Below are 25,361 nucleotides of genomic sequence, written 5' to 3'. Positions count from 1 at the left end.
TCACTGTCAGATCACCCAAGAGGGTGACAGCTAACTCTGGACATGGCTCACCACCTTACCCATCCAGGCTTTACAGGGAGCCAGGAGAGGGAAGAAGATGCATGCGCACCGTGCCTCCACAAGGTCGTCCTGACTCACACCTGTGAGCTCATAAAGCCTCAGCTACACCTCCCTGCACTGGTCTCACTGCCCAAGTCAATGTCACCCTCAATCTCAACTTCTTAGCCTCAGAATAATTCCTATGCCACATGTCCCAATTTGCTGATCCTTTCTCCTGGAGACCAGAACTCACCTCCTTCACATCACCCCAAAGGAGCAGAAGCCATGGGTGTTTGTTGCCATAACAAGCTTCCCAAAGTGCACCAATCATAAGGTATCCGTGTGGACATTAGACCTCCCATTTCTCAGCACACAAATACTATCCACAGGAAGGGATAACATTCTGTCAATGTGGACCTGATGGTGTAGCACCGGACAACCTTTACAATGGTCAGCTCCAGGTTTGCTGGCAACTCCCATGACTCATTATTTCTTAGCCAGCCACAGCTGACTCTCTTCTTTCAGGGACCACACTGCCCCAGGATGGATGACTATCTCCTTCTAAAGGTGATCATTCTGCCCACACTGGATGAATGAGACCATGATGCCAGTCACATCACCACCAGCAGTGTGGAGGTCAGCACAACAGGACACAATTTCCTGTCTACATCACCTTGACAGTCTCTGGAGTATTCAACGGCCATCCTGACATTGCTTGTACCACTCTGCTGTGTAGTCCATCAGAAGAACTCAGCGAGATGTAGCAAGAGGAGGATCAGCAGGCAGGGAAGCAGAAGCAGCAGGGAGGGAGAGGGAGGGAGAGTGACAGGCAGAGCAATGTGTGAGAGATGGTGGGAGAGACGCAGGGAGGGCCACAGAGACATGCAGAAGGAGAGGGGAAGGGAGACACACAATACCATTTTAATACTGGATAAATAGGGCATGAGTATCTAGCCCTCCATCTCCTGCACTCTGACTCTCACACTTGATTTTTAACTGATATACCTGCTAAAAGAGCGAGAATTGAGGTGAAGGTAAGAAATATAGATGCAATGAAAAAGACTTGCGAGGACTTCTTCCAGGGGTAGCCCAAACTTGGGAGGCCACAACCTTTTCTTGTGGTTTGTCGGGAAATGTTGCATCCAACAGAGACCACCCCTGGCAAATTCCTGCCAGCATCGCTTGGAGAAACCCTGAGGATCTCCCTTGAAAACAGGACATCCCTCCTGCAGGTAATATGATCCACCAGCCTCCCCAGATACCTGTCAGAAAATCTAGAACTACGCCCTTACCTTCAGGAATCATTGGTATGTGGAAGTAAGCAGCACTCTCCAATAGCTGGAAGAGTTTTAGTGGTGTTTCTTTATGCATGTATCCTTCAGAGCTGGCTGATGAGGTTGCATCAAACAGTGTGACATTATAAGAAGGAGCCTGACAACAATGTTATTAAATATTGCAATGCAACTTCTCAATCTTCTTAAAGCAACATTAAAGGGATACAGATTGCCATTTTAATGCCAGATAAATGGTCCATACAAATTTCCATTGCCCTTCACTTGTATGCTCTCTCTCCCTCACACTTGCTTTTTAGTTGGCGTACCTGTCATGAGGAGCTCTGGCTGATTTTTGTTCTGCTCTCTGGCCAGGATTCCAGTCTAATTTTAGTGCCTTACTGGTGCCTTGGCTGAGAGCTAATTCAGCACAAACTGACCTTGCAACTTTCCAAATGTAATAGCATGTTGTACAGTGTCAGATGTACAAACTGGAGCCCAGTGTCAAATGGAGGTTGTCAAAATGCATTTAAATTCAAATTCATTGTAAGTGATGCAAAGAGACTACTTTTGTCTCAAGGTAGGCCTGAAGGTGAAAGATGAGTACATTAGTCTTTCACAGTTCTAATAGATCTCTAATACTGAACCAGAATTTAAGATAATAAGGCTTGAAGCTCTTCATTAATTTCCTGGTTTATTTTGCTTTAAACCTTCAACTATATAAATTAACTCCAACATCTGGTCCTTGAATCATAATTAGGGGATAATAATTTGCTGTACAAACTACTTACTTGTGACTTTTTGCCCAACTCCTACTGACTAAAGATGCCAGCATGTGGGAGATGTTGGACCTTTGCTAATTTAGTTGACCTGACAACAACATTGCAGATGCTACAATTGCCCTCAGAGTCTCTGGTTTAGACAGAAAATGATAGGTTCATTCATGCAATTAAAATGCTAGGATATGACCAATGCTGGTGTGTAGGTATGGGGTAAGAATAAATTCAAGTCCGCCTGTGACGTGTTCCACAGCAAACAGCCAATAACAACTTGCATTCATATAGCATCTTTAATATGATTGAAAGATTTCAAGTGACTTTACAAACCATTATCAAACAAAATTTGATACAGAGTTAAGGACACAGAGGACTTTCTGAAAGATGTTTGGGAGATCAGTATGGTTTCAGCCCATTGCAGGAGGAGGGATTTTTGGACTTGGTTTTGGGGAATATAGGCCAAGTGTAAGAACGATTGGGCAGCAGTGATTATTGTATCATGAGGTTTAGATTAATAAATAATAAGGGGCAAGGAGAAATCTAAAGTCGAACTTAATTGGAAGGGGCAACTTCAATGGAATGAGAAGGGATCTGGTGTGTATAAAGTGGAGCCAAATACTGGTGGCTAAAACTGTAACCAAACAATTGGCGACCTTTAAGGAGCAGATATTCTGGGTGTAGGCTGGGCATATTCCCACAATGAGGAAATAGAAGGGAATCAACGCAAGAGCTCCCTGGACGGCAAGGAGAGATGGAAGATGAAACGAAAAGGGGGATTTATGACGTATGTCAGGTGAATAATTCAAATGAGAGCCATGTTGAATAGAGGAAGTTGAAAGAGAAAGTGAAAAAGAAAACAGGACAGATGGATTATGAGAAGAGAATGGGAGTTAAACATTAAAGGAAACACTAAAGTCTTTGATAGACATTGAAAGTGGCAGGACAGGTTGAGAAAGTGGTTAAAAAAACATACATGTCCCTGGCTTTATAAATAGAAGCACAGAGTATAGAGCAAAGACGACATTGATAAACCTTTATAAAACATTGGGTCTTATCCTCCTGTCAATGTAAGCAATTTCTCTCTGTCCCCTCTGTCTAGACCCTTCATGATTTTATGTACCTCTACCCGATCCATTCGCAACCTCCTCTGTTCCAGTTTCTCCGGTCTATCTACATAACTAAAGTCCATCATCCATGGAATCACTCTAATAAATCTTATCTGCAGCCTTAACCAAGCCTTTACATCTTTCCCAAAATACAGTGCTCAGAATTTGACACAATACTCCTGTTGTGGCCAAACTGGTGGTATTCAAAGAGGAACTGGAGAAGTACTTGGAAGGAAGATAAAATTGGAGAGCTGTAGGGAAAGGACAAGGGAATGGGATCAATTGGGTAGTTCCTACAAAAAGTTGCAGGACTCAGTGAGGAAAATGAATTCCTTCCATGCTATAACCTGTCTGTAGCTTTGCCTTCTCTGGTTCATGGCTCCTATGGGTTCAGACCTTGGTCTGTCCAGTGCTCTGTAGAGTGCAGCACACCATTACCATTCTGATGCAGAGACTCGACCCGAAACGGCAACTGTCCATCAGGTGCCTGACCCACTGAGCTCCTCCGGTAGTTTGTTTTTTTTTGCACTGTCTTTCTGGAGACTGGTTGATGGATATTGAAGGATGTTTCAGATCTGCCAAGTCAACATGTCAATGGCTTACTCGGTGGCATGGTCAATTGTAAGGTGGCTTTGGGTGCACTGCTCCAGCACTTTGCTTTTGGGGTTACTGAGCAGTATCATCAGCTATGTTTTACCTAGGTCTCCATTGTCTCTGAGCAGCAATTCTATTTTGGAGTACAGAAGGATCAGGGAGAGTTGACTGCCACTGGATCAAGGCAAATGGGCAAGAGCTCATAGAGTCAGAGGGAGATAGCATGAAATAAGCTGTTTGCCCACTGTCCACACCCACCATCAACCACCCATTTACACTAATCCTCTTTAATTTTTTTTATTCTCCCCACATTCTCATCAACACCCCCCTCCCACCCCCAGATTCTACCAATTAACCTTCCCATCCGTACAACTTTGGAATGTGGGAGGAAACTGGAGCATCCGGGGAAAACCCACACAGTCACAGGGAGAACATGAGACTCCACACAGACAGCACCCAAGGTCAGGACTGAATGTGAATCACTGCACTGTATTGGGTCTCTGGCAGTGACACTACTTGCTTTGCACCCCTATGTTTTATAATTGAAAATTTCATCTCTGAGATTTGAATTTCTTTCCTCTTTCTCACCTTGTGTGCCTCCTCACTTGGTAATGGTTCCTGGTGAGCTGACTGGAAAAACTGGGCCAGGGTGGGGGGTTGTGGGGGGAATGGAAAGAACCACTTTATGTGGAATACATTGTTTGAAAGTGGGAGGTGAAAGCAGATTCACTATTAACTTTCATAAGGGCAGTGAATAATATATCCTTCCTCTTAGTCCCTCAGGATCGAGGATGACTTGTTTCCATTCTGGTTTTGTGGGTTCTGAGGTCACTGCTGAGGCCAATGCCTGAAAAATCATTGGGACCAAATGTATATCAGTGAAAACTGGGTGATGGTTTAATAGGACTTAGCCTGAGGTTCAGGTGTCCTCAAGTTCATGAAGCATAGAATGAAGGAGGTCACACTGGAGAGCATGGCAATATTCAAGACACAAGATATCAATGGTATGGATGAGAATTTCTGCGGCAGATGTGCTGGGCATACACCAGCAGAATATGCATCGACAAGGTGTACCATGAATTCAAACCCTTTCAACTTATCCCACTCCAATCTACAACCTGCCTAAATTATTTTATTTTCCTATAACTTGTCACCATAAAATACTTTCATTAAATTCTTCTCTGGACTTCTAGTTTGCTTCTTCCTACTATTTCTTATGTCTGATGCCCTGTCTTGAACTACTTTGCCACATTAATTGCAGTAAATAAATGCATTTTGTTATTAAGAAACCATATAATATTTTACAAATCTTCCCAGTTGAATATTTATTTTCAATCATGTTCCTATTGTTTTGGATGTAGTCTTTAATTAGGAAAGATAGCAGGACTGAAGCTCCATTGGTAATTGCACTGCCTTTTGTGCGACTGAGTCCTACAGATGCCTTAGATTGAACCTCTGATCTTTGTTGATTGAGCTGATCTCTGCCGAGGTTACACAGCCATGTGCAGTGCTAATCTGACCTCTAAGGGAAGAAATTTGAACAATTTTCAGTACCACGTTGTATTGTTGTGGAAGTAACTCGAGGATAGGATTAAGGGTAGCACCTAACTGGTGCTCAGTTATATCAGTACACACCACAATAAGAAAGATATTAGAGGGTGGCCAGCCTCATGAAATCATTAACTCGGGTTGAGCTGGCTGCCTCTGGCAATTAGTAAGGAAACTACTGTTCAGCTGCTCATGGGTAAGTACATCCTGGATTTAAGTGGTGCCATCTCGTGTCTGGGATGGGCTGAACATTGGGCCAGTGCTAGATTCCACTTGAGAGTCCAGTGGCACAGCTTGACTGTACTGGGATTTCCCCCTGTCAGACCTGGCGAAGGATCATTTGAGTGGGGTTCCTAACCTGCAGATTGGGAATGAGATGCTTAGTTATTGATCTTGTTAAGTATTTTACTCTATTTTGATGCGTTAATTTATTTATTAGCATCTTGATGTATTTTTAATAACCTTTAAATTTAGCTCTCAGCTTTGTCTCTAATCAAGAGCCATTAGGGACATACTGGGGTCAAGGTTACACTGTTACTGAGCCCTGGTCAACAATGAGGTCTTGCTCTATGCCCCCACGCAGTTATGGGATCTGGAGACCCTGGACAGTTGGACCCATGCTGGTGAGGGTACGGGGAGAGCAGGACAGAGGAGGTGGGGTGAATCCTAGCAGTTGACAGACTCAAAAGTGAATTGGCCCATTACCAACCATCAACATTTCAATTTATTAAAACTGTAACAGAAAGTTGCAAATTTGAAAGGAAACAAAAACTGCTGGAGATATTCAGCAGATCATCAGGCTGAAATGTTGACCTTGTTTCTCTTTCTAAAGATGCTGCCTGGCCAGCTGAGAGTTTCCAGCATTTTCTATTTCAATTCCCAAACAGTAATAGCTGGTCATTTCAAGAACATTTTCTTCTAAATTCTAACCACTGGGACAGGTTCCATTGAAATATGGTACGTGCCATGAATTAAACTGGTGACACACTGGAGCAAGATTTGAGCCTGCAAATTTGCACTGATTCCATCCCTGTTACTTCTTAGTTAAGGTTCCGTAAACAAATTTGAGGCAACAGTGCATTTGGTAATTAAAGCAAAACTTTATTCCTGGCTTTATATTTAAACTCTAGGGATAAACAAATCTGATTTGGCATTATGAAAGAATTTAAATAATCCTGTAGGATTAGCAATCTGGCTAGATGATTCTGTAGTTTTGAGAAGATATTTCCAAAGAGATATTTTTGTAAAGATTTTTTATCTTTCTTGTTAATTCAAAAGAATCAAAATATTTTTTTATTTAGTAAATACTTTGTGCTCCAGTCTTTTTTTTAATCTGTGAAAGGAACTATTTTAATGGTTTTTACAGAACATTTGGAAAACATGCATTCTATTCTATTAATAATCTTAAAGGCACTGTACCTGAAAGTTTGCAACATTCAAAACAAGGTAAATGAGTTAATGGGACAAAAAAAAGCAAAAAAAATATTATTTATTATCCAATTCCAAAACATGGCTTCATGGTAACCAAGGCTAGAAGCTAGATATTCCAGGGTATTCAATGTTTAGGATTAATAAGGAAGGAGATCAGTGCAGTGATGAGAAATTATTTCAGCTTGAAGGAACATGATGTAGAATTAGAATCAACTTGGGTTGAGCTGAGATACAGCAAAGGGCAGAACACATTGGTAGGAGTTATTTACAGGTCTCCTAATAACAATTATGATATTGGGTATGGAATAAATTAGGGAATTATAATTCAGTAATCAAGGGAAACTTTAACAACCTGGATGAATAAAATTTGTTGTTATAAAGAGGAAGATGAATTCATGGAATATTGAAAAATCAAGTAGGGAAGAAGCAATTTTGGATCGTTTTGTGTGATGAGAAAAAGCACAAGAAAATAGGCGCAGGATTAGGCCACCTGGCACCTCAAGCCTGCCCCACCACTTAATATGATCATGGCTGATCTGCCCCAGCCCTCATCTCTGCCAGTTCCAATAGCCTTCAATTCCCCAATATTTCAAAAGGAGTTTATTGATGTTGTCAAGGTGCCTTTGGGGAAAGGTAGAATTTTACATTGAGCATTGAGTTGTGCCGTGGTTATCAAGGGATGTAGTTCAATGCAAAAGTAGGGCCTTAAATCTAAATGAAAGAAGCTATGAAGATATGGGAGGGGAGTGGCTGTAGAAGCAGTCAGTCCCTGAGAAAACTCAGGGTTAAACTAAATACTCGACCACAATAGTTAATAGGTGACTGAAACCCATTTGCAACTTTGAAAGGATGGATGATTTTTAAATCTCCACTTGGTAGGAATAGGACCTATTATTCATTAGCACATTTTGACAACTTGATTTCCTTTGATTATCTAAACTGGTCAGGTTTCTGTTTTCTGAATATTTTATTTGTATGTTTACTTTAATTGATTATTTTGAATATTCTATGAGTATTACAATATCTGCAAGGACATTTGGTAGCACCCTTGCCTCTGAATAGGATGTCCTAAACCACAGAATTGAGGAGATGACTGTAGACCAGTATTCTGCAGTAATTTGGGAAGGTTACTCTGAAGATATGTTATTCCTACACTAGGTTGAATTTGACTCTTTTAAAATAAACTATATATTAAATTGTATATTAGGGATGGTTATTATTCAACTTTGGGTTTATTTTTATACCGACATTGATTGGTTACTGCATCATCCATGATATAATAACAGATGATAACAAGCATCAGTATATTTAAACTGATTTTCTGAAAACTTCCTGAATTTACCCTCTGATAAACAAACTTACCATTCTTGGACAAAGCACAGGATAATATCAGATGTACGACACAGAAGGAGGTCTTTCAGGCAAACTAGTTCATGCCAGCCTTTATGCTCCAGTCGAGCCTTCTATCTTGTCTCATCTAGATCTAACTGCATGACCTTCCATTCCAGCAGGCACGGTAGTGTAGCGGTTAGCATAACGCTATTACAGCGCCAGTGACCCTGGTTCAATTCCAGCCACTGTCTGTAAGGAGTTTGTACATTCTCCCCGTGTCTGTAAGGGTTTCCTCCAGGTGTTCCAGTTTCCTCCCACATTCCAAAGACATACGGATTAAGAAGTTGTGGGCATGCTATGTTGGTGCCGGAAGCATGGCGACACTTGCGGGCTGCCCCCGGAACACTCTGTGCAAAGGATGCATTTCACTGTGTGTTTCGATGTACATGTGACTGATAAAGATATCTTATCTTATATCATTGTCCAGCATCTCCTTAAAGACAACTGCAACATTCACTCTGACTACTCCCTATAGTGGTGAATTCTGCATTCTCACTACTGTGTGTAAAGAAGCTTCTTCTGAGTTGCTGATTGGACCTTTTAGTGACCATTATATGATGACCTCTAGTTATGCTCATCTTCTCAAGTTGGAGAATTCTCTGCACCAGCCTATCAAAACATTTTTACAATTTTAAAAAACCTCCACTGAATTACAACTCAGATTTCTCTTCTCAACAGAAGAATAAGCCAGTCTGTTCATCCTTTCCTAATATGTATATCCTGGCATTTCTAGTATCAACCTTGGAAATCTTCTCTGGACCCACTCCAGTGCCTCCATTCCCTTTTTCAAAAAAAACATGGTTACCAGATCCATACGCAGTACAAGCATGCCCTAACCTTTGGAAATAAATTCTAGTGCTTGGTCATCTTTTTATAGCCTTGCTAACCTGTGACACAATGTCAAATGATTAGTGCATTGGCATTCCAAGTCTACCCCACATAGACTTGTACCTTCCAAATAATGTGATCTTCTTATGCTTCCTATCATTTAGCTATATTGAACTTCATTTGCCAATTATACGTCCATTGAGCAAGGCTATTAATCAGTCTTATTGATACTCCTGGTTTAAACAGGACCCAGCAGAATCCTCAATGTGAGCTAACTAAGGATACAATATATCTCTATCAATGTACTAAGTATTTGTTTTTTACTGATATCAAAGAGCAAGATGCCAGTGCTACCTTGGAAGTTCATTTTGATGAATTCTCAGCTCTCAGGCTTCATAAAGCCCTTCAGAGGTATCAGCTGGCGTTCTGTGGCTATACTCTCACTTCTGAGTCATAACATTGTTGATTAAAGTCCTATGCCTGAGCCTTGAACAGATTACATAGGCCAAGACTTTAAGCCTTTATCTTGTTTTCCCTCTTGGCATTGGGGTTTGATTCTATTAAATACATTAGGGATTCACGGGCAGTATTTATTCCCCATCCTTACTTGCCCTCGTGCAGTTGGGGCTTCTTCAATTGCAGTGGCACATGTTTTAAAGGCATTCCCAGGATGCAGTTTAATTTCCTGATAACACGGGAGGCCATTTCAATCCATACCAGTCCCATTTCCCTGTAACTATTCTCTCTCACATGTTCATATGTTCCCACTTATTCTCCTGCCACTCACCTACACCAGGGGAAATTTACATCAGCCAACTGACCTACAGGCCTGCACGTCTTTGGGATGTGAGGGGAAACTGGAGCACCTGGAGGAAACCCACACAGTCACAGGGAGAAGATGCAAGCTCCATACGGACAACACTGAAGGTCAGGATCGAACCTGGGCTGATGGAGCTGTGAGGCAGCAGCACTACCTTGTACACCACTATGCTCAGGGAAGTTGACCAAGCCATTTATTTTCAGGTCATAATTGTGCAAGGCATGGATGTGTAGATGTAGGTGAAGCAGCCTTTGTATTTTAGGTGGTAAAGGGTGAGAGGTGCTGCTGAAGAATTCTTGCAGTGAAACTTCTGCTGCTACACCATTGGGGCAGCAAAGTGCATCATGACTCATTGATCTGCACTTAATAATTATTCTGCTGAGATTACACTTTTATACAAAACCAGCAACTGTAAAATGATAAGTTGGTGTTGGATAAGAAATAAGAAATTGTGCACTTCATTTTATCTTCCTCCCATTCCTTTCCTGCTGATCAGAAGTTCTAAAGGTTTAATAGCTAGAAAGCAGCAGAGTAAGAGCAACTCTTTCAGAATTCATTTGAAGTGGGCAATACAATATTGTTAGTTTTTCCTTGGATGCAATAACATGAGAAACATCTTTACAATAAAAACAGAGCTATTTAATAATCTGGTCTGGAACTATAAGATGAAATAAATACAACTCCAGTCACAGACTTATACAATTAAGGAGAACAAAATATTGAGTAAAGCATTCTTAAATAAGGCAATGTGCTTTACTTTAATATCTTTAGCATTTTGTCTGCCTGCAGTTTGGCAAAATTTAATCCTATTGAATTATGAATGTATTATTTCCTGGCTATACACAAGACTTTCTTTCAGTCAGTTTTTAAACGGTCTTGCTCTTCATGATGCTTTCTTCTTGAATTTAAGTAGTCTGCTATCAAGTCTGAATTCTGATACATCAACACACCCGTTAGTGTAAGCCCGATACCAGCGTAGCTTAGCACGGTCATCTCGCTGCCAAAGAGGACCTGTGAAATGACAAGGTTTCCGACCATGTTGAGATTTCCCACAACATGCAGAGTGACAGCAGAGGTAAGTGTGGTGACACAGAAGCTCGCCAAGTTGTACAGTACTGAGCCCAGGCAGCTGAGGAGAATAAAAATCCAAAGTCTGTTGTCATACTTAATGGATGGTTCCCATACAGTGCCACTCTCCAGTAGAAACGCAGCTGAAATAAGAATACAGAAGCTTGGTATGGACATCAAGTAGAGCAGGATGACAGAGTTGATCTTTTCTTCCTGAAGGAGAATACCTAAAAAGAAAGACAGCGATGAGTGTTGTAATATTGGGTTCTGCTTTGAATGAAAGATTAAAAACATAAAAGGATCACATTGGAATATTAAAGATAGAGGCATGGCCAAACTTGAGACGAGGAATAGGAATCAGGAAGCAGAAGCAAACATAGACAGAACCAAAACAAACAGAAACAGCCAAAAAAAATGGGTGGGCACAAGTGTTATTTAAAATGAACTTTTACAGCATTTTTGAGGACTCTGCTATAAAACCCACTTTATAATCTCATCTTCAACTGAATTTGCACAGTTTCAAAGCTGAAAGGATTCCCATTTAAAGAACTTCTTTGAAACATCCATCAGTGGTTGCATTATGTAATTTTTTTCCATAGTAACCAATTCAGCACAGGAGAAGTTAAGCTCAGTTCCAGGTTTCCACAAACTCTGTAAAACATACATGGAAAAGTCACTCTCCCCACACTCAGGTTACTGAACTGCATGGTGTAACTATGAAATAATTAATTCAATATAGTAACCATAGCATTGAATTGTGAAGCTATGTGGAGGTTGTGATCCTGCCTAAACACCAACATTGTAATTTTATACATAATTTTTTAAAAAAATTACTGCATCTGCTAACCAGTGGTTTCTTCCTGAATAATATTCACCAATGGTGGAAATGACTCAACCATTTTAAAAACAAAAATGCTCCCACTGTGTCACATGAAACAACCATTAAAGTGGATTCTGGAATCTATTAAAGCAGCAGAGACACAGTTGTTATAATCTAACCATCATTTTCAATTGCAGTAATCATTGTTAGAATTTAAATTCTAATAATAATGGTTCATGGGCATATAGAGCTGCTATTTAAACAGAAACAAACCATGATTTTGTTTTTGTAAAGTAAACTAACCAACAAGGAAAATACTTGGCAGAAGTTATGACAGTGACTCTAAAAGAGATGGAGTAACACTAGAAGGGAGCTTCCTCAATCTTCAGCTAAGTGTAGCTCCTCCCATAGCTCTGAACCACACAGCACAGAAAGGTTCTCTATAATGATCTATGAAATATGACAAGTTTTTAGAAACAGGCCAGGGCTGCATCTTTATAGCATCAGCCTACACAGGCTAGGTCGGATAACTGTTATCAACTACATTTGGGGCTCAATTTATAAAAGCATCTCTTCACTGTTTTTGAATTACCTGAGGAAGTGGAGAGAAAATGGAAGACTACAGGTCTGAGAAATGACTATTACATAGCAACAGCAATTGTTTAACAACGGAAGCTCAGATTACTACTTTACCCAAATGTCATTTCATGTCTGATGGGGACTGACCCCCGGATAATCTCTCAACCAGAGATGCTGAATTCATTTCACTGGCAACCTCTCCAAGGTACTGGTGGCATCTATGTAATGATTTCTTTAATAAACGATAGTGCCCTCAGGTGATCATCCCAGCTTATGAAAATAAAAATTAATTTGTTTCAAAGAACATACAATTCAGATGAGTGTGCTCTAAATATACCTGCTCCACATCAAGTCTCTACATCTGTTTAAATACTGCCTTGGGGAAAGTGACCTTCAGATAACCTGCGATTACACGGAATAACAGTCTATGTATAGGCTGGTAAAACTGCAGCAGCAAAGGGTCTAGCACACGTTGAGCGAATAGGAAAACAAATACACAATGAAGTAGCTGTGTGCAACTCAGTTTTGCTCATTCAGTTCTTCATGGTGTTAACTATTATAACCCTGTTCTGTATTCCAAAAATCACAAGCGATGTTATACTATAACATTTCCAAAATGTTGCTCTCCACTTATTAGGAAATAACTGAAATCTATGTGTTTTGCTACATCATTTCACCACGATCCAGAATTTGCTGGGAAAATAATGGCAAGATTAACATGCATGCTACTACCAGTGGGTAAATAACCCATTAATTTGTGGTGGGAAAGAAATGCACTGAGTTGCAGATTTTTCCAAATTGCTGGACAATTTGCATTTTCTTCACAACCTTCCAGCAAGTTTCAAGAAATTGCTGCATTTGCACTGCTAAAACAAACTAAATTTGCCACAAAACTGATACTCAAAAGTCCCCATTGATAATGAGATACATGTTATGCAATGCCAGTCAAACTCTCTTGCTTTGAAGGGGGATAAACGAAAGTGACATTCATTGCATGTAGTAAATATTTAACATTAAAAGTGCTGCATAATAGGAATTGTAGCTCAAACTATATCATGTTTAAACTTCAAAAAAATTAGGAGTGGTACTGTTGATCCTTCGCTTAAATTTGAGGAAGTTTGGAGTCCATTTATTCAATATTTTCACATGATATAGATCCCCTTATAATAACCTTTCAATTTAGAGGAACGGAGTTGACGACATAACATTGCTCTGTTTCTATTGAGAAATTTCAGTCCAATTTTTTTTTCCTGTTTTTTTAAAAAAAATTTCTTTCGTTTAGTTTGGTTTGATATATTGTTTATAATTTCTTATTGTTTTGGGTTTTTTTTCTCTTTTATATTCATTCACTAACAGATTGTTGGATCTACAGATTTTTTTAATATTCTATTGTTCTTTATGATTATCCATGTCATGATTGTTCTCCTGATCTCTTTGTATTACATGTATAAACATTGATATATTAATCTGTATTAATTTGAAAACTAATAAAAAGATTGAAAAAAGGAAGGAATTCTATCAGTTCTTTGGATACAAATACCAGGGATAGTAATCTAAAGGTTTTTTTTTAAATATATCTTACTTTTCCTGCATTTAAATCAAGTCCTATTTTCTTCTAAGCTATTCCTATTTTTTTTCTCTCTAACCAATGAATAAGGATAATGGGTGACTGCTGGTCTTACTATTCACCTGATACCCTGTTGACTTTGCCCCAATACTTCAATTCTCACTTCCAGCAGTGCTGTAGTACCAAAGGTTTGCGTTGAATGGTGAAGACGAAAACATTCTAATAAGATCACTTACTGCAGCACACTCTGGGGCAATTAACTCTGGCAATGCTGGACTTGAATTTTCACGTTGAAGTGCTTTCTCCAATCACCTTGTAGAATGGTTTACACCATCTAAGGTTATAGGACCAAAGGTTGCTGAGACCCATGACCTCTGTCTATGTTCTTGAGGCTTCAGTTGCTACATAATGAAACACATACCCGAGAACAACATTTCTGACTTCTCTGGGCTCAGAAGAATCTGCGAGGTGTAATTTCTGGTACCTTCACTAATTAACATCAACATTCACACAGCCCGAGGGTGGCTGAAGATGTTGTTTGTGGTCAAATTTGGTGGGGGAATCTGACAATGGAGTGGCGTTACAACTGCTGCACTGAAATTCAAAACAAATTATAGAATGCAAGAATCCACAGACATATTCAGTACTTCAAAGTTTAAATAGAAAGGAAGCAATGTGATTAACAGAGAATTTATTTTTAACTCAGCGTTAATATTTCACATTGGTAAAAGTTTGTGTAGAAGTATTAACAGCTGTAAGTAAATACCATAAGGATTATTTAGCTGAATGAAGCTATTATCCCTAATAGCCTCCAGTGAAGTTTAGTAAGAGGAGTTTTTAAATTATGTAGCTTTGCATCAGATTAAAGTTTACAGTAGAGAAAACCACTTTTTGTAATAATCAAATTACATGAACTTTTGCACCCATTACTACAATGCAACCATTCAGTCTGCTTGTCAGTTTTCTTCATCCACATTGGTCCAGTAATTTTTGATTTTTCTTTAGCTCTCTTATTCAACAGTCAAATTACACAAATGCCATTCTCTAATTTCAATTTTCTCTACCAACATATTAACCCAAAATATTCCCAGACTGAATTTTAATGACAGTTCCTATTCCATCTGTAAGATACTCATCTGTAAAATGCTCAAAAGACAAACTCAGATATTTTGCTTTAATAATTTCCTTCCCACTTCACAATATATATTCCCCAGTGAAGGTGCTTTCCCTGCATCCCTTCCCCAGCCCACCAACAGCAGCTCCTGCAGGATGAAAATCCAAAGTGTCCCTTACCACTTATTGTTGTCAAAGTAGAGAACGATTGATGGAGAAAGTTTAAATGTTATATGAAGATGAACATAGCACACTATTACAAGATGCTCCCCTTATTTCCTTATACATTAAATCTACTTTAAATTACAAAACAATTTATTATAAAGCTGTGTTTTATTCCACCAATCTTGTAAAGGTGATAATGTCATGAGCATGTTAAAATAACTTGTATACAAAAGTAGGTGGAAGTTTTTCAAATAAAAATCTAATCTCAGGTGCACTTTTCTTCTAAGTGATATTTGCTGGACTACAGCATGATAATTTGTTTGATTTTTCCAACCTCAAACATATTAAATTGCATTTACTCATATGATGATATTACTCTGGAGCGATGATAAAGCTATAGCCTTATAGTTTTCAGCCATACAACTTGTATGTTATAAAACATCTGAACTGAATAAGGAGAGGGGAAAAACAGTCTCAATTCTTACTTTTGGTTTCAATCCAATGACCCCTTCTGGAAAATTGCAACATGCAGACATTGGGTTAGAACAGGAACTGCAAGCCTCTCCAACCAATAATCATAGAGCAAGCTGACATGCAGGTGAAGAACTATCACTCAGCTAAGGAGGTACAAAGAAAGCCAGTCCTTGCAGATATGTTTTTCAGAATTAGTTGATTTCAAGAGAAATGGGGGTGGGGGGGGGGGGCGGGGGCGAAATAAGGGAACACTGCCATATTAATTTTGTGTCAATTGCCCAACTTTCACAAAGCTATATTATTGTAAATGTAATAATGTTAAGCAGCAAATACAAGGGCAGGATCAATAATTCCAGCTCTGAGCAAATTTCAGGAACTTTCATCACAAACTTACGAGGAACTTTATTACTCTGTACCTTCCAGCCCAGGTACCAAGTACACAAGTTAAGTGGAGACTGGAATCTTAAGGGTTCAATGTTGATTCATAGGCCTTGCCTGTCATGACCAAAACGTCACTCTAATGTCCCCAGACCCTTGGTTATTTTCATTGCATGACACACTCATCGAAGCTGCTCTGAGCACACATACGTCCATCATCACGAGACATCTTCACATGCCAATCGGAAAGCAAATATACCTCAATGTTTTTGTGATTTGATTTTTTTCTTGTATGAGATACTTAGGAGGTGTCAAAGAGCTAAGGTTCAGGAGATCTGGAAACCCCAGTGCCACTCAATACTCTGGTTTGGATGAATTTCTTTTAAAATTAATCCTTTAGATCCTTTGCTAACTTTTATTGCTTATTTCAGATTTCCCTTGGCTAAGACTACAAACTTAATTCAGGGCCACTCTAGGAGGAGAGTTAATAGCCAATCCCATGGTTGTGTCACGTTCACCCAGATTGAATAAAAATGTTGGGTTTCATGAAGGTTATTACTGAATCACTTAGGCTTATTATACAAAACTTTAAGTTGCATGGTCACCATCATCGCTGTTGTTTTGTTAAAGACTAAATTTAAATTTTCCAACTGCCACAGAGGGATTTGAATATAATCTGAACTGCTGATACTGCTCCCTTTATCACCTAAATGGCAGCTGTGTTAACATAAACTCAGTAAATTCTCAATGATTATAATATAGAAAAGTAATGGAGTTAGAAGTTGAGAGTCTAAATTGGTGGAAAACACTTTTTAACAATATACAGCAGGGATTTTGTCACAAGCAGCACCAAAATTTCTAAATTATCTGCCAGGTAGGGCAGTAGAGACACAGACTTTAAAGGCATTCAAAACAAAATACAATGAGGAGAGTTCGAACACCAGAAGGAAGAGATTTGAGACTAGTGCATCACCAATAATCGAAAAGCATAGAGAAATACAGGAGCTGGAAATCTGAAATAAAAGCAGATGTCAGAAAACTCAGCAGGTCAAGGAGCATGTGTAGGGAAAGAAATAAAGTTAATATTTCACGTTGGTGATGTTTCATCAGAATTCTGATCCGTTTCGCTCTCCACAGATGGTACCTGATCTACTGAGTATTTCTAGCCTTTTCTATTTTTAGTTCCCATTTAATCATCCTTTTCTTACATTCACATCTCATTTCTGACTGTGAATCACGTAAATGTATTGTTCTGCGATCATTGTGTCACAATTGGATTTACAGTTGCTTCATACTGCCATTTAAAACCCACAATGTTTGTTTATTTGCCACTAACTCAAAGTGGTATTTATTTTTTGGTGTCAAGACTCAGGATGAAAATGTTACTCGTGGGTAGAATGTGGGCCTACCTCATCTTATTTCAACATCCTTCCCAGAGGACAGGCTTAAATCCACACTCCCTCCATCATAATAACAAGCACCTGCCCACCCTACCCCTCCTCATTATAGTACTATTAATACAATAATTGAGAAACCCAACTCACTTTGTTGGATGGATTTTACTCCTCGCAACATGGTTGCAGCAAAAATGTAGAAGCATCCTTTGTGATCAAATTGCACCTCGCCAATAAGACTGAATGAAGCTCCCAGACAGATGGGCATCATGGCAGTGTACTTAAGAATGTGATGGTGCTTTCCCAAGAAGAGCTTTGAGATGGCAATGGTAAAGAGAGGGGTGGTGGTGGAGATCACTTGTGCAAAGGAGACCTGCACGTAATTTAATCCCATGTTCCCAAAAGCGATGGTGGCACAGAATGTTAGGCTCAGTAGAAACACTTTGACTTTAGCAGCAGTAGGTAGGCCGCTGATTTCCTTTATTTTCAGATTTACGAATCCCATTCGGATCAGAACATAGTCGACAACAATGGCTGTAAGCATGTGAAGCGCCGACAGCAAGAGCGGGTAACGAAAATTATACACAGCAAAGATGCATTTGTTGAGGCTGGTTATGGTAGTCCCCGTGGCCAGCAGCACGGCGACCGCGGCGAGCGTGTGTAACATCTGCCTCTTCTTCAGGGTCTCCCTGGTTGCTTTATCAGATATTGGCGGAGGAAACTCCGGGAATACATCAGTAGTTGTCATGGTAACTCCATCTTTGGGTTATTTTCCCCCCGTGTCCTCTAACGCTCTCCGGCGTTGTTCAGGGTTGAAATTAAAAGCGGGATGGTGCTGATCTCTTGGTACGAGTCCTGTCCATTTCAGCAGCTTGGTCCTTGTTGGTGGATCACCGCCCATTGAACATCACCTTCTATGCCAATAGTTGAATTACTAATTGTTTCATAGGTTGGGGGGGGATATAAATTATTTTAAAAGGCAGGAGAGCAGCGATTTCTGAATTCACCACGCCTTGTTGTAACTGGATGCTGTCTGTTTCCGATGAATCACTGTGCTTCTCGTAACGTGTTTCTAACCCATCGGCTTCGCTCATTTGCGCCGTCTCCGAATTGCTTGCAGCCCCAGCTGGTCCAATGAAGTGGTGCGAGGGCAGAGCGCTACAGGATCACAATTCAGACGTCACTTTTCCAAATTTAGTTTGATGATATTGCGCCCGTCCCTGGACGGCTTCTAAAATAAAACCCAAAACGCCGTGCGAACGGCCATTCTTTACTAAATTAATCGAGAAGAATAACAGCGCATTTATTTTTGTTTCAGAATGACGACCGTAACGCATCGTGTTCAAATTAATGACGGCGAGATTTTGTAATTAACACGCACGCAGAACGCGAGCCTTGGCTTGTGGTGCACGGTTTCTCTCTCACGTGATATTTACAATCCTATTTACTTCCTCCTTACAAATAGTCAAATATTGCAATGCTTAAAGACGCCTGTCACTAGGCAACGTACATCAACGGTTCAATTCTGTAAAATTGAAAATTCTAGGCATAGCGCTTTCCCCGCCCCCCAAAAAAAAATTACCCGAGGAAAATCTGAGACTGGAACAACAAAGAACGTGAGTCAGATGGGAAATCAATAGAGGAATGTCTAAGGATGTTATCTATATTGATTTTGCTATAAGAGATCTGTTATCCAAGGTTGAAATTAAAGGCAAATTATTGACAGAGTCATAGAGAGATACTGCACGGAAACAGGCTCTTGACCCAATAGTCTGCACTTACCATCAACTACCCATTTACACCCATCCTACATTAATCCCATTTTTTAAAAATCCTGCTCACATTCCCATCAACTCCCCCCAGATTCTACCACTCACGGACACACCAGAGACAATTTACAGAGGCCATTTAACCTACCAATCTTCATGTCTTCGGGATGTGGGAGGAAACCCACAGAGTCACAGAGAGGAGATGCAAACTCCACAGGGACAGCACGCAAGGTCAAGATTAAACCTGGGTCTTTGGCACTGTGAGGCAGTGGCTCTACTAGCTGTGCACATTATTGGATATTATCTGAGCAAAAAGCAGAATGATCCATTTTAGGTCTGCAGCTATTCTTTCAAGGTAGAACTATTACACCACAAATATATTTTACTTGATTAAGCAACAGGCCAAAAAAAAAGGAAAATGGATTTTAATAAAGGAAATAGAGAAACAAAGTACTTTCAAACCAATGAGATCTGAAGAGAACTGGGGATCCAGGTATACGGATCATTAAAGTGTCAAGAAGAGGGTACAGAAATAATTGTAAAGGTAAGTGGAATGATGGTTATTATTGGTAATGGAACTAAGCTAGAGATATATAACTGAAGCACAGAGAACTGAACTAAACCATAATTGAAGAATTTAGGGGAATAAAACTCATTTCTCGGTTCTGATGAAGGGTCCTGGACTGAAACATTAACTGTTTCTCTTTCCACATATACTGCCTGACCTGCTGACTTTTCTTCCAGCATTTTCTTTTTTTATTTCACGTTTCCAGCATTTGTACTTTTTTTTTGCTTTTCTTTACTAAGAGAAATATACTAGCCTTGAAGGGGATGAAGCACAGATTTATCAGAATTCTAAGGGTTAAATTACAAGGGCAGTTTACACAAACTAGGGTTGTATTCCAAGAAGTTTAGAAGGTTGATTGAAGGTTTCATGATACTGAGGGAAACTGATAAGGAGAAACTATTTCTGCTGGCTCAGAAGTGGAGAATTAGAGACTAAAAGTAAGAATCAGGCCTTTCAGGACTGAAGCTAGGAAACACCACGACATTCAGTGGGAAGCAGAAATTTGTAATTCTGTTCCATAAATAGTAGTTGATACTATGTCAGTCATTAAATTTTAAGTAAGATTGATAATTTTTGTTAACCAAAAACATTAAGAGAGACGGACAAAATTCAAGTATATAATGTTGTTCAGCCTTGATTTCATGGAAAGTTTCAAGGGGATAAATAAACTTTCTCCGTTCCTATATAACTTTTACTATGGTAGTCCCTAGCAGATCGAGGTTAACTAGCATCCATTCCAGTTCAGTGGGTTTTGAGGTGGCTGATGAGGCTAATAAACTTTTGTTTAAACTTTATCTACACAGCATGGTAACAGGCCCTTCTGGCCCAACAAGCCCATGCTGCCCAATTACACCCATGTATGGGACTTGGGTGGAGCAGGAGGTGCTTGACTGGATGGGCGGGTGTGTAGTTGGGGAAGTGATGAGTTCTTTGTATTCTCTAGGCTTCTGTGTGCTCCTGAAGGCACCCAAGGCTCTTGGTGCCACCCTTCAATACTTTGAGCAGTTATAGGAGAGGGACTACTGTGAGTTGGTTGAGAAATGACACATTTTCAAGGAGGCTTTGAAAACATCCTTGAATCACTTCTTTAGTCTCCTGGTAATTTCTTGTCATACAGAGCTCAGAGTGCCTGTTTCAGGAATCCGTGGTCAGGCATGGGAACAAGGAGGCCAGACCAATTGAGCTGACTGAATGTAATTAAAGCCTCGATGCTGGGGATGTTGGCTTGGGAGAGGTCACTGTCATTAGTTCACTTATCCTTCTGGTGGTTTTGAAAGATTTTTCTGAGACGGTGTTGGTTGTACCTCTCCAGTACTTTCAGATGCCCATTGTGGGTATCTATGTCTCAGAAGCAGACTGAATGGCAAAAACACTCTTGCCACGTAGACCAACAGCACTATGCTGGTTTTGATGTCTTGATCTTCAAGTACTATTTTGCCAGGCAGCCAAAGGCTCAGCTAATGGTGGTGAATGTCATCATCAATGTCTACTTTCACTAAGAGATAGTTCCTGGGGTAACTTCTATAGATATACAGAGACACAGAGCGAGAGAGAGAGCCAAATGACATCATGGCAATCACAGTGGAGAAGCTCTGAAAGTGGTTAAACTGTAAGCATTAAAAATGAAGTAATTGTCATTTGACAAACATCTAATTTCAATATAGGCCACCAATAAACTAAATAAAAGACTAGCTTTGAAATTTCAGGCAATCTTTTGGGACTATGCTATGTGGTTCAGGAAAGCGAGATGATCCCAGATTTCCACATCTGCAGGAAGTGTCTCGGCCTTCAATCACTGGTTCAGTCAGTGAACTTATGCGCAACTTGCAGACACTCTAAAATATAAGTGTTGAGAAGGGAAGTAGCTGTACTGAGCAGACAGTCTGTGCCTGAACTGAAATGGGATCAACGTCTGAGCTGAAAGATTAAATAATGACATGGTAAGTCTTCAGTGAACTCGTGGGATGGTGCAAGAATGGGGGAGGCGTCCAAAAGAAATGAATGTAGTTAAGATGATGTTCATGTAAAGGTAAACTACATAAACCTACAGAAGAGAATGAAAGAGTGGTGGGTTATGATAGTATGTTGGCTAAGGAAAGATAGTAGAATGATCAATTAGAACATATAGAAACATGCATTGGTTGACCCAAATGGCCTGTTTCTGTGCTGCATGTCTTATGTAATTTCATGTGATATATTTTCTATGTACACAAACATATAAAAATCTTCTTTCTTTAAATGATGATTTGTATTTTATATAGTTTAGATGACCATTTTGTTTTTTAGTCTGATGTTTTATTATGGAATTTTATTTATACTTATTCATTGTTTATCTATTTTATTGCAGAGACAACATTTTATGTTACTAACATATATATGAATAATTTAAATGTAGGAATCCAAGCTATGCATATCCAAATGACGCCAAATTGGGAGTACACAGTTAACGTGTATAAAAGAAAGTAAGAGATTATAGAAAATATAAGTAAGGATAAATCTGTGGCAGATAGAGTTCAAAATTGAGGTGAGTGAGGCAGAATTTAAGATCATTCTGCTAGGATCAAAGAGAAAGGAGAATATTTGCTCAGTGGTGAACAATTTATATCTATGGAGGTTAAAGGGCTTCTATTTTAAACACATTAAGCACCACAATTAGATCACGGTTTAACCTTACAAACTAGGGGTAATACCCGAGCTCATCAATTAATCCCACATAATTCAGATATCACTCAAACCTCCTATCGTTTTAAGAATACTTGCCCATGACTCTGTCCAATTAAGACGTATTTTGAAAACTGCACAATGACTCCTTGTTCTCTGTCTATATAATGCATTTATATTCGATTCATGGATTAGTTCAACACTATTTAAACATAAACTAACCAAGTCCAAGCCTCACCTGTAGGACAGGACGCGGGAGATGCTTACACGGGTCGTCAGCCTCCTCACAGCGCGACCGCTGCCGCCGGGGATGCTGTTGCCAAGGCTGGAGTCCGTTGTTATGGAGGAGACAACCGCACAACGTAACGCGCCCTCGCCCGTCTCCGACCTGCTCGCTGTGCATTGCGGGCGTTGCAGTTTCATTTTGACGTCAGCTCGCTTCTGGTTTCTGTGCCGGGCGACGCCGCGGGGACTACAGCTCCCGTGGGGCCGTGCGGGCGGACAACGTCGGGGATATTGAGATGGCGGCGGTGGCCGTGGAGGCGGAGAGCTCGGACCCGGACAGCGCGGAGGAACTGTTCCGTCTCAGAGAGGCGGCTTGGGGCGTCGGTGCTCCGATAGCAATAGGTATTGCAGATCTCCGGATATATTTCCGGCTGGAGTCAACCTAATTTCATCTTGGTTTACTTTGCAAACAGTTTAATTCGTAAGAAGTGAGCATCTCCATGCTGTTTTTAAAAAATATTTGCTTTAAATTCAGTTTTAAAGTGAATTGCATAGTTTCTGGACGTTCATTGATTATGTGCACATTCTTGTTACTTTTGAAACGTTTGCCAATGGTTTTTTAATAACGCACCTTCTTAACTCCCATCTATACGGAAAATGCTGGCGGAACTCAGAGGGTCAGGCAGGATCTATGGAGGGAAATGGACAGTCGACGTTTCGGGTCGGGACCCTTCATCTGGACTGCCAGCAGCTGCAGTTTCTTAACTCGCAGCTACTGGATTGTCGCAAAAACTTATGAGGTTCCCTACTTTCCTTTGGAGTAGGAAATCTGCCATGCTTGTCTGGCCTGGGCTCCATGTGATTGTAAACGCATCAATGTGGTTGACTCTAACTGCCTCATTAGTATAGGGACAATTGAATTTGCCAGTGAGTGCTGGTGACATCCACATCTTATGAATAAATAAAATAGTTTTAGATTAAAGTACACTGATTCAAGTTTGAGACTTCTGACATGTGATTCATTATTACATTCAGTCTTGCTCCAATGCTTGAATTTCCAATGTTAATTGTTACTAAGGTGCAAAACATTCCAAACAATTAAGAGAATCTTTTACTTTCAGTTCTGGATGCTGTCAAGATCTCTTAAGCTGCATAGTTGATGGATGCATTGAATGGCTATTATCCATGAAAATGTTAATTAGCATGAAAGGTTAGGATATGTACTTGAAGGATGTAACTTGTAAAATAACTCTAGGATTCAACAAAATCTAAAATAATGCAAATTCAAGGGAAGAAAATGTTGTTAGTGTCCTGGGCATTTAATGCTTTCATTTATAATTGTATTTTCCATTCTGGTTTTCAACCAGTCCTTACCCTTGTGCTCTAAAGATTCCTTAACAGAACATGGTATTCATCCCAATGCGGCCTGTGCCGCTACTGGATCTATTAATTTAAACCCATTTCTACATCTATTCTTGCCAGATTAATTTACTCGCACACATTCATCATCCCAATGAAAACTGCCTTCTGAAGCTCTAATCGTATGCAGATTCAGTCCTCATCCAAGTACTCTTTCTTGGTCCAGTAGTACTTCCTGTAAGCAGTGTTTCCCATTTCTAGGATTGTGCTAATCCCTCTTCCATTTTAAAAAGTTCATAGCATCTGGTCCTCAAAAAGCACTTTCCATAGCACCATTGTCTCCATCAGCCAAACTATTTTCTCAAGTCTTTAACAGTTGTTAAACTTGTAGCATTGTAATATTGAATTGGTTTATTATTGTCACATGTACCAAGGTACAGTGAAAAGTTTGTCTTGCATACCGTTAATACAGATCAATTCATTACACAGTGCATTGAGGTAGTACAGGATAAAACAATAACAGTGCAGAATAAAGTGTAATAGTTACAGAGAGAGTGCAATGCAGGTAGACAATAAGGTGCAAGGTCATAATGAGGTAGACTGTGAGGTCAAGAGTCCATCTTATTGTACCAGGGAACCATTCAATGGTGTTATAACAGTGGGGTAGAAACTGTCCATGAGCCTGGTGGTATGTGCTTTCAGGCTTTTGTATCTTCTGCCCGTTGGGAGAGGGGAGGAGAGAATATCTGGGGTGGGTGGGGTCTTTGATCATGCTGGCTGCTCTACTGATGCAGTGAGAAGTATAGACAGTCCATGGAGGGGAGGCTGGTTTCTGTGACATGCTGAGCTGTGTCCACAACTCTCTGTAGTTTCTTGCACTCAGAGGCAGAGCAATTGCCATACCAGGCTGCAATGCATCCAGATAGGATGCTTTCTATGGTGCATCAATAAAAATTGGCAAGGATCGACAGGGACATGCCAAATTTCTTTAGCATCCTGAGGAAGTAGAGGCGCTGGTGAGCTTTCTTGGTCGTGGCATCTACGTGGTTGGACCAGGTCAGGCTATTGATGATGTTCACTCCTAGGTACGTGAAGCTCTCAACCCTCTCGACCTCGGCACTGTTGATGTGGACAGGAGCATTGCACCATCCCCCTTCCTGAAGTCAATGACCAGCTCTTTTGTTGACATTGAGGGAAAAATTGTTGTTATGACACCATGTTACTAAGCTTTCTATCTACTTCCTGTTCTCTAATATCATTATTTGAGATATGGCCTACTACAGTGGTATCATTTGCAAACTTGTAGATGGAGTTAGCGCAGGATCTGGCCACGCAGTCCTGAGTGTATAGGGAAAAAGAATAGGGGACTGAGGACGCAGCCTTATGGAGCACCAGTGTTGAGAATAATTGAGGCGG

The 25,361-nt window shown here is 40.1% G+C and overlaps 2 protein-coding genes across 5 annotated transcripts in view; one reads left to right on the top strand and one right to left on the bottom strand.

The window, feature by feature from the left end:
* Positions 1-10,262: 10,262 nt before the first annotated feature.
* On the bottom strand, positions 10,263-22,717 carry slc35e4 (solute carrier family 35 member E4). 2 transcript variants are annotated; one of them, XM_052032573.1, is made up of 3 exons: positions 22,600-22,717; positions 17,514-18,636; positions 10,263-11,100 (listed from the first exon to the last, which is right to left on the bottom strand). In XM_052032573.1, exons 2-3 carry the CDS (start codon positions 18,109-18,111, stop codon positions 10,661-10,663), a joined length of 1,038 nt encoding a protein of 345 aa, XP_051888533.1. In that variant the 5' UTR covers positions 18,112-18,636; positions 22,600-22,717; the 3' UTR covers positions 10,263-10,660. The 2 variants fall into 2 exon arrangements, with proteins under 2 accessions (XP_051888533.1, XP_051888534.1); XM_052032574.1 differs by having other exon boundaries at positions 17,514-18,594; positions 22,600-22,694.
* A 70-nt stretch (positions 22,718-22,787) lies between these two features.
* c17h12orf43 (chromosome 17 C12orf43 homolog) overlaps positions 22,788-25,361 on the top strand; it is a 29,415-nt gene continuing 26,841 nt past the window's right edge. For all 3 annotated transcript variants that reach the window (XM_052032577.1, XM_052032576.1, XM_052032575.1), the window contains exon 1: positions 22,788-22,988. In XM_052032577.1, the coding sequence (XP_051888537.1) occupies positions 22,883-22,988 (106 nt within the window). In that variant the 5' untranslated portion in view covers positions 22,788-22,882. The remainder of the gene's footprint in view (positions 22,989-25,361) is intronic.

The sequence above is a fragment of the Pristis pectinata genome, chromosome 17 (assembly GCF_009764475.1).
Source record: "Pristis pectinata isolate sPriPec2 chromosome 17, sPriPec2.1.pri, whole genome shotgun sequence".
Lineage (NCBI taxonomy): Eukaryota > Metazoa > Chordata > Chondrichthyes > Rhinopristiformes > Pristidae > Pristis > Pristis pectinata.
Note: the sequence above shows the minus strand (reverse complement) of the source record. Positions and strands in the feature narration are given on the sequence as shown.